Source organism: Achroia grisella, unplaced genomic scaffold (assembly GCF_030625045.1).
Source record: "Achroia grisella isolate CSIRO2021 unplaced genomic scaffold, CSIRO_AGI_Agris_v1 utg640, whole genome shotgun sequence".
NCBI lineage: Eukaryota > Metazoa > Arthropoda > Insecta > Lepidoptera > Pyralidae > Achroia > Achroia grisella.
The window spans coordinates 3,186,162-3,199,579 of NW_026712977.1; the positions used below are offsets into that span (position 1 = coordinate 3,186,162).

The window sequence follows — 13,418 nt, forward strand, 5'->3', positions numbered from 1 at the left end:
TGGGAGACTCTATTTTTTAAGTCCATATTAACACCGTCGCTGTAATTAAATTGGGATGGTAAGGGTTTAGGAAACATTTCAGCAAAGCATGTAACAATATTTTCGATTCAATTTAATTCTGTTCGTTGTTGAATTTAATTTGACAAGTTTATCCAAGTAGTTTAGTTTGATATTACTAATCCACTACCATTCAAAAGGAATTTTAATTTTGTACTTTCAAAAGCAATTAATCATAATAAAATGAATTAGCTTAATTAATAAGATAACTGAAATAAGCGCTGTAAACTATGTTTCCTGCATTATAGGTACTGAGTTGTGATCCATATTGACTCTGTTTTGAAACACGTTTGTATTTTTATGTCAGTATTGTTATGTCGAAGAATAAATAAAATTCTACATATACTGTTCTATTATATTCTAAATAAATTTGCTGAACCAAATAACTTTGGAATCGGTAGTAAAGTTCAGGTCTTTTTAAAGAAAGAATTGTATATACCTACGTAGATATACCTACCTACATTTTTAATGGAGAATATAGAATAGTGGTAATGGTATACCATAGCGGAGAAAAAGTGTAGAATTAACATCTGACATGACTTCAGGTCAGTTTTCCCAATTCTCCACGAGTTTACCTCGATGGATTCCAGGATGATCGCGTGGAGGGCCAACCAATACAGGGTTAATTGCAAGCACACTGAGATTATTAGCTGAATCATTGAGATCACTAAATAGGATCTAGTGTCTCTTTTATTAACAATACTATCCTTAATTCAAGTCCAAGGTAGTCTTTTTATAAAGTTGGCTGGGTATCTCTATCTCATATATTTCACTACAAAGCTGGTTTTAAGTTTTCTTTCAGTATGGAGGGGAATATGACAGTATAATTACAGGACACGGACGCCACTGTATGTGGTTATCTAGTAGGTAGAAATGGTAACATATGCGAGGTTATCACATGGGTTTCACATATCTATCCACGGCTGTCAAATGATGATATTCATGTATATATACATATTTTGGCAATGTTTACCACTTATTATCATCTTGACCTGTCTGTCAATCCAGTCAGTTAAAAAAACAGAGGGCAAAATATGAATCTCTTAAATAAAGTCAAGAATAGAAATGAGAAAAAGTATCAATGCCGATATTTTAAAATCAATGAATTACGAGTATGTAATATTATTGGAAATGGAATACTTATTCAGTAATTAGGTTAAGTATTGACTTAGCCAGAGGTGAGCACCACGCGGCCCGCGTGCCGTTTGCGGCGCGGCTGTTTGAACTTGTCTATGCGGCCCGCTAAGCAATTCTAAAATTGAACATATTTTATAACTTTCTCTCATCAATATATTATAAAATTAATTATAATAAAATAAACAAACAAAACCGAAACATTTTTTCTGACGAGTTACTCACTTGTCGGCGACTTGTTCACAAGTACAATAGGATCGCGCCGTTTATTAAGTTAAAATTTGTGTGCTTTAGTAATTTTTTTATATTATATTTTATATTCTAATGTTCGTTGTAAATAAAGTTTTGTAAATGATTAATAAGTAGGTATTGGTCTATGTGCGGCTCTCCAAAAAATTAGAAAATCTAAATTGACTCGTTGAGGAAAAAGGTTGCTCACCCCTGGATTAAGCCATTGTCTAGACAGAAAACAATATTATTTTCAACAAAAAAATAATTAGGTATTTACTCGAATTTAAAATATTTCTATAGAATTACAAATATTAATTTTCATTTCCATTTTTCCCAACAGTCTGTCTGTTTGTTTCTTATTTTTTCACGAATAAACGTCAGAACGGGACCTTAATTATAGGACGATGTCATTAACAATTCTGAATTGTAATGAATTGTACAATGCATGGTTTAGCGATGAATTTATAGAAACAGAGAAATTTGAATGTGTAAAAAGTTTCGTAGTCTTGTCGTTTTTAAATTCATGGATATATTTTCTTTCTTTTTGTTTTGATTGTCAATGTTGTTATCACAATGGAAATACAATTTTAACAAATTATAATTATTTGTTAAGTAATATGCGGTTTTGTATTGTCAGTATGTATATCCTACTAATATCTATTACAACGTGGAAGTTTGTGAGTGGGGATGGATGGATGGATATTTGTTAACATTTCCCGCAAAAACTGCTAAACTTTACAATAGCTTATACATCAGATTAACAAATAGGCCTTAATTTAACTTAAGTCGAACCGCTAGCTATGAATATGTTATTATAAACCATTTGAGACTTGTAGATGCGCGCTAATTTGTACGATTTGCAATTGGACCTGTAAAATGGTCTGAACCTACGAGTATAAATATAACTGCAAAACTATTGAGTTTAATTAATTTCAAATGATAATTCTTATTATCATCCATAGTATAATATCTCTATATAGTTTGTGGTAAAATCGTTTCATAATTATGGAGTCTTAATAATATTTTATATTTACATATATATTGCTCTATCAATAGGACGGCCATAAGTTTTGTACCCGTGATCTGTTCCGTATTTCGAACTTTTTTTTCCTATACCTAAGCGGTTTTTACACCGGCTCATTAGAGAAAAAATCTGCCCACCGAGATAAACGGATGGCCACATAAATTAATAAAAGATTTAAACTTAAAACAAGAATTATGACGATAAGGACGCTCTAAATAAATTATTTTATACATTAAGCATATTTAATTAATGTAATTGTTATTATTACTGTCTATATGGTACCTACGTGACCAATAAATTATAAACTCCACTTTGGCTCATTCTAAAGCAAAGTGAGTATATTTGGTATTAATTTAGTCTACTTTAGGCAAAATCACTAGACATAATTGTATTTCCCTGTCTACAATATCGTATCAACAATATCCATTCCATCTCAATAGACGAAGTTGCGAGTCATCGCTAGTTTGACTATATGATATCTGTAGGTGTTTCAAAGTAATTTTATTTTTTGTAACGGGCATTTTCAGTTCTATATACCTACTACTACACGTCGCGCTTCGCATGGGTATTTAATAAAAATTACTTTTCGATATTGATATATTCTAAAAAACTAGTAGGTACATCACTCTAGTCTATTGTCTATAATTCACGTAGTATACGCTACATAATATATTTAATTTTTGTTTATATACATTAATGAGAAAAAATCTTATACAATGCAAATAAATCAAATCAAATCTTTCCTCTTTATAATGTATAGATCGTTATTTATCTTACTAGTCATAAACAGGAACTTAGTAAAAATAGTTATAATCATATAAAGAACATACATACTTACGTCTCAATAAAAATTATCTGATTACATGGTGTTTAAGGTCTTTATAATATTTTATGTATTGTTATATCTAATCGTTTTTATCGATCTTCGGCTGCAGATGACGAATTATTAGATAACAGATTGTTTGTCGATAATGTTTAAAATACAGTTCATTATATTTATTGAGATATTATATTTAATACCACGTAAAATAAACAAATTCGGGTATTATAAAATATCTGGGCAATTTTCGCGTTTCGCTTTTGAGTATTTTGACGGCAGTAGTTCGCTTTGTAGCTTACAAAGCGCTTACGGCTGACGGCTGAACGGAATTACACAAATCCTCTCTCTATGCCCTCTCACAAATCCTCTCTATGTCCTCGGGGTGAGAAGACTGATAGTAATGGCAATTAGTGAACCTATTGCTAGCATTCCTATGTACTAACTGATTTGACTTTATGCTCATTTTACATGTCTACTCGTAGTAGACGAATTCATAGATGACAACAATATATCTAGTAAAAAATAAGTTAATTTAAATACAATGTCATGACTTTCTTGATTTAATTAATTGAGTAATATGAAAGCGTTACTCATTAACGCGGTTTTTGTATTGATTGTCGCATGCATTTATAAGTACCTAAAGTGGTTTTTAAGGGGCGAGTGCAGATGGCACTCCAATACCCGCGGAAGGACTTATGAAGAAGCTGAAGGTCAATTCCTGCCTTACATATACGACTTTAGTCTGAGGGCACCACTAGAGGTGCCTCGGCTCAGGCCGTCGTAATTATGATCCCCATTTGAATCGAGCGATCGAGGCGATCGTGAGCACCAGGGGTAAAATGTGAATACTATAACTATCATATGGTAATTTCATGTACCATCGACGTGGCCGAGTGTCTTAGTTGTCATTCTCACTAAAATGTCCAGACATATGGCAGCATGATGGGCAGGGTCATAAGGCTCCCTAAAATATGGTCAATCGCAGTGATGGCTGGATCATGGTAGATAAAATTAAGTGATGACTATTCAAAAGTGCTTCAATGTAAGTTTATTTGAATAAATTATTTTCTATTATATTCTATTGGTGCCGCGAAACGTATCCCGTTAGCTTAGGGGGTTGCATCATTTTATCCATTATACTATGTATATTCTTTTTAGGGATGACATCTTAGTTCTTTACGGAATGGTAAGGCATGACTAAACCGCGTCCATCCTACGATGACTTGACGTTCGGTGAAGATGACGTTATTGTTCATATAAATACCTATATAGACTTTGAATAGTATTTGAGACGTAACGAGGTATCAGCTATTATCGGGCAATAAATTATAATAGCAATATAAACGGTTGTACGTATACATTGCTGTGGAAAATGATAAGAATAAAAATGAGTACGTAATGGAATTAGAGATCAATAGAATTTAATAGCATCTGATTATTATACATTATCTCTGTAAGTATATGTAATAATTGGAGAAGTCAATTAAAAAGAAATAAATTTGGCCCGGTAAATACAGTATTATGCAAATTAAGGAAACATTTGGAGTCGTGTCGTATCTACCTTTATAAACATTGATGGAAAATCGTGGCAAACGGCAAGAGCTCCACCGTCGATCCGGATCTTAAATTATGAATAATGTCCGTTTAAAACTTAGCTACCTGTTGAACATTTTCTTTAAATCAGACATCCAGTATCATTCTCCATATATTTCAGTATATTTTACTTTTTTTCATTTCTGGGGATAAAACAAAATTGATACTCAGAAAATAGTAAAAAGTCTACCAGCAATACTTTAATATTAAATTAAAGAGCTTTTGCTTATGATTTGCTTTTATATCCGACTGGATCTGATATACATCTAATTTATAACGGTTAAACTTTTAACATAAAGATCAAACAAAAAATAAAAAACTAGTAACTCTCGCTTCACAGTTGCAGCTGATATTGTAGCTACATACCTCGTAGAAGGCGTAGATGTACGTAGCATTTGTTGTATAAAGTTACGTAGTACGTAGACCTTAACCTTGCTTAATTAAATAGTAACAACCGACACTTGTTCAGAATCCAGACATATGAAATTATACAGAAGCGAAAGTGAAAGGTAATCAATACAGGAGCTCAATTTAGAATCGGTAGTTTATATTAGTGCAAAATCTCTGCTATCGGATTGGTCGGTATGAAATCTCCCGATAAGTAAGGTCAATCTGTCTGCTCCTGACAAATATATCTGAGAGAAGGTTACTTGTATTAATAAAGAGAGCTATTTATGGTCCTAATTATTGACATATTGTCATATCTTCTCCGAGAAATAAGTAAAACAACTTCCTGCATTTGCGTAATATCAGTGAAGGATGAAATTAAGTAAGTTGGCCACTAATGGCAAATTCACCATGAATTAAACCACCACAGTTTTCAAGAAATGGGCATGATGTTTAACTATACCATATCTAACTATGTGAAGTTCCCCGAATTAGAGGGGATTGTGATTAATGGGAACTAATGGCGCCATTACTAACAATGTACTCAGACAGGTCGACCCTGTGGATATCAACCCAACACCACTAAAAAGCATCCCGATGAATTCGCTATAATAGACTATCTGATCACTGCATTATCGCCCATAAAAATAAACTATCTCAACTTGTCACTAACAATTCTTTTTATACGCCGGGCGGAGCATCTCTTCCCAATCTACACTCGATTTAACCGAATAATGCTAAAAATTTGTTAGCATCATATTAACAAATTTTGACGTGGGAAAGCTCGTGGCGTAATTGTGCATAGCGTTGTTGTGAAGGTTAGATTTCGGTCGGTATGTTTAAGAGAGTATTTGCGTTCATAAACACGTCATAGATAGATGTTTCTATGTAACTTTATAGTTCATTTTACAATTAATTTGACCGAGATAGTGTTTTTAAAAAGTTGTCTGCGTGGGTATTGGGGTAACCACTGAGGTCTCATATTTCAGTCAATAGGCTTTTTTTGTATATTGTTTCTGTGGGAGTGTGAGAATAGACTATGATTACAGGACATGATTTCTGGAAGGACAACGCATGAGTATCACCGGCGTATATAATATAGTTGTTGCTGACGTACTTGCCAAATCCTTTTTTAGTTCATATATGTATTTTCTACAGAATTTTATTATATATTTTTCTATGTAGAACATTTTAGTGTCGAATAAAGATTGTGACAGACAACAACAGTACTAGTGTATACTGTAAGTATACACTAGTATATATAGACTGTTAGATTTAGGAGACCGTTACCACTTACCATCAGGTGGCCGTCAGTTTGCATATAAAAATAGTATGATGAGGTTTATGAATATTAATGTTATTGCTTAATGTAGTTATTCAAAAGTGTGAGGGAGCGTGTGTGTATGGGAGCAAAATAACAAACTGAACGTCAATAATGTTTATTGAAACCGTCTGAAAGTCTGAGTAGGTGATTTACTCGTGCATATTATTATATTCTCTACATACAGTACAGCACGATCCATAAACAAACTAATAAATACAAATACTTCGTGTTATGCGAGAATCGAATTCTCGACCATTGGATGTAAGACGGTGTATTAAATAACTTGACCCTGATCCCGTTAATAGGTGTAGTCTAATCCATAATAATATACATGTGGAAATGAGTTTATCTGTCTGTCTGACTATTGGTTACCGTTTCACGAATAAACGGCTGACCGGATCTTAATGAAATTTGAAATGAAGATAGACAAACGCGAGGTATAAAAATGCAGACGAAGTCGCGGGTACTAATTTCTAATGAATGAAGTGTTAAATTGCTTCTAATTGGGATATTGTAAGCTACATGACGACGGTAAAAATAGAAATGACAGCCATAAAGTCTAACGCGCCCACTTACGTCTCAAAATATATCTAAGGTGTTTGCAATCAATACATATCTATATAATAATAATACTAAGTAAATCATAAACGCTCGGTATTAACAAAGATAACATATAAAATGTCAGTAATCCACACGACAATAGATATTGTTAAGTACGTAATAATAATATGAATTTAGTATTTGATAAATCATTGATACTGTGGCATGTTTGTGTTGATAGACTAGATTAATAAACTATATAAATATGTTGTAATGGAAACTGGTGCTCGATTTATTGAATGGAGGTATGGTGTTCCCGAAAAAGTATCGCGCTGTAACTGTAAGTATTTATATATAAACAATGAATGCATCATTATATTTCAGATTGCAGTTTATCTATATACGGACTATAATTATTGAACGTAATAATTACACAGTACCGCCATAGTGTTCTAATTTATTTACTATAATGAACCATTAACGCTACAGTCACTGCAGGCCACAGCTTTCTCACCATAAGCGGAGGATACAAGTTTGCGATTAGTATTAGAGTTTTCATATTAAAGAAGCAGAGGTAGCTACATACTTTTGAAAGCGTCATGGTCTGAGTACTTGTTTTGTCGTACTGAAAGTTCTAACTGACCGACACAAAAAACTTTATGCTAATTTATATTTAAAACTCTCTAGTAATAAAAAAATTGAAAACAATCCTAAATTAATTTGAGAGACTGTGGTAGGTCCTTCGGTACGTTGACGATTGAAATATACCCGATGGTACGGGTTCGGTTGTCGCATAATACAAACATTTCTATTTATGAGAATGGTTTTTGATTTTTATGTAGTCGTATATAGATAAATATATTGAAACTTTTCAATCAGAGGTAAACCTAATACCTATAACCTTTGCTTAGTTTAGAGACTCAATGACGATGTATAAATTTTTCGGGGTTATTTGTATTATTATACAAAAAAGACTTACGTACTCCTTTTTAAGGGTGTAAAATATAATATGTTCACGCGGATCTTAACCTAGCTTAAATGAATTTTGATTAATGAGAACAAATTACTAAATTATTATAACAGCTTACGGAATGTAATTTCTTTCTCTTTTATTAGAAACTATGATTAATTTGCATTCCGATACTCGGCAAAGTACCGGCAGCTCACATATAGTTCAAGCTAGTTTCAAACTAGTTAGAACTACGTATAACTTTATACATTTATGTTTCAATAAATTGAATTGAATATAATTTTCGATTGAAATTTGAAACTGAATTTACACATGAATGTCCTTCTCTGAAACAGTGTTAGAGGCAAAGACGACATTATTCTGAATTTAATCCACCAGTTGCTTCTTTGGCATCTTGTATACGCAAGAAAATAATTATCTACCTATTTTTACGACATTATCTATCCCCGAATACCAAGGAAATTACTGTGAATTTTAAAATATTATTATTTATCAAATACTAAGTAATTATAATTATTTTTATTATTAAACTATACAATAATTACGTAATTGACTAGAAGCTGTCTTTATTACAGGATTATTTTATATATTAACGTAATATATATTTCACCAAGATATATATAATATTTAAAATAATTAAAAAATTCCAGCTCTTTTTGTTTTTGACAGAAAGGCATTACTATTATATTACGGTGCCTACCTTAAATGTTTCATAATCATCATTTATCATCTGAAGATGAAACCGAAAATAAAACAGCTAATTAGAATTTTAATATCCTCATTCATCACTTAACGATATGTTTTTTCCAGTAATTTAATTTCAAAACTGAATACATTAGATAACATTTTTATAGCGTCAATAATATAATTTTACGTAAAAATAAAACGAAATCAATTTATCAGTTTATTTAGAATTTTATGATAATATACTTAAAAACACAAAATAGAAGCAAATTTTAGAACTCCACATTTTTAAAGTCATATAAAAACACTGTATAATTGTAATTAGTGGTTTTAATAAATGTGTTCAAATAAGTAACTATCAAAATATTTATTTAAATTTGAGCGACGCACCCCATTATATAATTAATATTGCTAATATTATATTTTCCAAAACTTATTATGTACATATTATAGAGCATATTAACACCTAGATTTTTATCATAATCTTCTATCAATTTTATTTAGTTTAGTTTTCTTTAACAAAGAGAAAATCTTAATACCACAGTCCGCAAAACACTTGTTGAAAATAAGTTATAATAACTGCTAAAAATGATAACAAATACTATGTATTTTCACAAATATTACTACTAAATTAAATAAGAAAGAATTATAAATTCACTCACCTGTTTCTCTGACATCATTAAAGCATCTCAGAAAGTATTATTCAATTATTATTAATGCGACGATGGATACGATCACACGCCGTCTAACTTCTAGTTGAACTAAGCTGCATTAAGTAGTCCTAGAATAAACATAGCTCCTACTCGGAGTATTTGACAACAGATATAGTTTTTTTTAAAATACATTTATGCATACACAATATAATTATTATAAATAAACATACAAATCGAACGGATATATCATTCGCAAACATTAAAAATGAACATTTAAGTAATTTTTAAAAATTAGTATTTACACAATAATAATTTTGAAATAATTCTATATGTATTAAATACTATATATATATATATATATATATATACCATATATATTTATTTATATATATAATATATATTATACTATACTAAATAAATCAGTATACAGCAAATCATGGCTCTTATTCAAATTTCGAATTTATATTTTGTTAAATAAGTGAGTTGTAACTTAATTTAAAAGTTTTGTGTAGCTTCGTTACGGACTTTAAAACTGTGTATAGTTTGCCTAAGGGTTAACTGAATAAAATATAAGTAGTTGCAATTATGCAAGGTATAATTTCCGTAATGCATCGGCAATTATTAACAAAATAATTTGATGAAATTGGTTCGCAGCCTTGGCATTTCTAGATAAGAACCCTGATATAAAATTAAATAGGGTGCTATATTACTCTATGGTATAGAGGGGTGGATGTGGGTCGCATGCGCGAGTTGCAAGTTAAGTTTGGGCGTGCGACAACTGATCACAGAACGCGGCAGACGCTTGCGTGAGGCACCATTGATCCAGCGCGCGGCCCACGCTACCGCTACATCAAGCAGTCGGTCGCCGACGCTGCGTCGACCACCGACCCTCACCATGCAACCCCCACCTAGAAAGGTGAGTGCACCAACACCCCAGGTTCACGGCTACGAGTTAACTCTCTCAAAACTTGACAACCGCATTTACCATTCCAAACATCAACTTTGTGACATTGAACGTGTAAAACGTGTTAGATAGTGAATGAGATTCCGATGCGGGAATCACTATGTTTTTTACTTTACAGAGTCGCGTACCCTCACGCCATTAAATTATGTAACTTAAATATTCTGTGTCAAAATACACCACCGCAATACTACTTACGAAATGCTGAGCGTTAAGATTGAGTTAATTGATTATTACCTACTTATATTCAGCTGAGTAGGAGCGATGCGTGCCCCAATTTTTGTTTTTGGGGCAAAAAAAAATTGTCTTATTTTTACTGAAATTTTGGCGTAGATAAATCATTAATTGATTAGAACTTACTAATCATGATTATTAATATTGTATGGACCAATGCGTGATGTTGCGTTACTATGTAACAAACAAACGGGTATATTTTTATGTACCCAAAGTCAATTGTGTATTTATATACACGTATCTTAAATTTTATTATGAAAGAAGAATTTATTATATTAAAGCGGTTATGGAATGTTGACAATTCACGATACCTATAATTTTTACGTCCAATATCTTGACGTAGCACTATAAACACATTCTATGAAACTTCAGGAACTTGAGTTATTTCTAGTTGAGTCGGCTCCAAAGCACTGATATTGCGTTGATTAAATGGGATGGAACATGACTGAATAGAGAGCAATTTTCTAATAAAAATAGCAACAGCAATAATATTCTGTAATTTAATGGTTATAAATAATAAACAACAATTTCATGGCACAGCTTTACCTATTTCGAAAGCTAGGGCTAAATGTATAACATTGTACATGTATTTGTAAATAAAGTTTATTATTATTGTTATGTTTGATGTTGGTTTTATTTACACGGATTTTATACGTACCTATACATACGATATATGTAAATAGTTCCTATATTCATATTACGTAAATTAATGTAATTGTCCAACTAAAAATAATTTATTGACGTAATTACACGTCAGTAAAAACTTTTAGATCAAAAGTTGTTACATACATAATTCATGTAATGTTCAAATTATTAACATTATAAATATTACCTGTGTATAATACTCATAAAGTCATTCTATGATATAAACTTAAATCATACACAATAAACTACTAAAATATTAAAGACAAGATGTCCTTTATTTGTTTAAAATAATTAAATGATTATCATAGACCAAAAATTATGAAACTAGAAAAAATCGAGCTGTAAAAGGCCTCTACAAAAATAGACTAAAGGATTTTCCGTTTCTTAAACGGTATATTAAACTCGTACACATTGTGTTTCTTTCTTTCACTCTTTAATTTTAAATTATATAAAGCAAATATACAAGTTAATTTAATTTTAAATGTATTATACGTAATTTATAATTTCAGAAAATTATAGAATAATCCGATAAATTTCCCAATCACCTGCGATATAATTTATTTTAATTTGGTTGGCTTCGGTGACATAATTATATTTGTAAACACTTTATAACGGGAAAATCATAGACTACGCGGTTATTTACTCTTAAATTTGTAAATTTAAGTTCTACCCACCGCATTCTGCCTTGCTCTACCTTGTTTTGCGACGTTTCAAACAATTTCTTCCAATTCTTCAGACCGATGGTCTTCTTCTTCTTCTTAGTTTCTCTCCCTTCTTCTCCGTTCTATTCCGTTTTACTCTTCTACAAAGAAAATAAGACAGTCTTGTAAATTGCCACCATCACTACAAACATAATTTTCGTTAATGTCAAATATGATTGGTTGTCTATGTACATGTACACAGAAAATGTACATGTTCAATCAACATGAAGTACGCTATTTTTGAAATTATTTATTAAAAAGTACTTAATTTAGTTTCAGTATTAACTAAAACCATAAATAAGAAATTAGATATTAACACAAAACGTTAATTTGTCTTTCACTTAATGCTTGAGAGAAATGATTATATCAGATAATATATAAGATATCAGACAATATGGCCAATTTCAATACAAAAGGTTAATGGTTAATAATTCATGTTAAAATGAATAAAAAGCATTTAGATAAAATGCATAACAAGTTCTCATATTAACCTTACCTATATTACCTTTGAAGAAATATACCAGCAATAAATAAATATTGAAGTTACGAACTCGCCGACTAAAGCATAAAGAGGAAAATAAGACTTAAAATGTCATGCATTTCACAGTTGCGAAATGCAAGCAGAGTTTCCCTATCGCCACCTGTTAATGCGCCGCATCCTCCGCACTTTACCCCCCTACTTACGCTGATAGTTGAATGTAATATTGCATATTCTGTGATACGAGACTATCATGATAATAACTTTATAGGATCAATTATCGACATAGCTGAAGGAATTTATTCAGAAATATGACTCGACCAACACGGCTGATATAAACTGAATAGTGCAAAATATCATTGTGTTAGGTTATACATCTCTTCTACGAGTAACCTTTAATATAAAGGCTTTGCCTAATGTGGCGTGATTCTTAACAGGATTCAACTGCTTACATATAATTTTCTCTCCAGTATTTAATGGTGTTTAAACATAATAAATCGACAGTACGTTAGACGAGACGAATTTAAATTAAAAAAAAAATATATATTGTATATATTTATTATTCGCAATTAAAGATTCACATGCTTCATTCTGTCGTGGAAGGTATGAGAAAACGAGGATGAATGTGGAAACCATTATAAAAGCATTATTGCGATGTCAAAATTCTCCAATTCTATGTGGCATTCTCAAGATAAAGAGAAAAGAAACCTGATGCTGTGATTTAATGATTTTAATAATAGTTGTTTAAAGTGCTTAAATATAAACTCAACAATATATCCTTGCAGTATTAAACCATTTTTACTTCGAAATGTGTTGGGATTCAGTTAGAAAAGACGAGGTACCTATTAATGGATACAGAGCACTGTCTTCTTATGTACAAGAATCAGGAGAAACTAGAGTGTAAGATATCGTAAATAAATGTAACTAATAAGAAAAAATGTATAAGGAAACTAAATGTATTTTATTTGTTTTAAAAGACAAA

The 13,418-nt window shown here is 31.2% G+C and overlaps 1 protein-coding gene across 3 annotated transcripts in view; it reads left to right on the plus strand.

Moving 5' to 3' along the window:
* Window positions 1–7,362: 7,362 nt before the first annotated feature.
* LOC131849102 (protein nervous wreck) overlaps window positions 7,363–13,418 on the plus strand; it is a 69,653-nt gene continuing 63,597 nt past the window's right edge. For 2 of the 3 annotated variants that reach the window (XM_059199092.1, XM_059199093.1), the window contains exon 1: window positions 7,363–7,450. In XM_059199092.1, the coding sequence (XP_059055075.1) occupies window positions 7,418–7,450 (33 nt within the window). In that variant the 5' untranslated portion in view covers window positions 7,363–7,417. Of the gene's footprint in view, window positions 7,451–10,277; window positions 10,334–13,418 lie in introns of those variants that run through there. The other variant, XM_059199094.1, reaches the window with a different exon arrangement.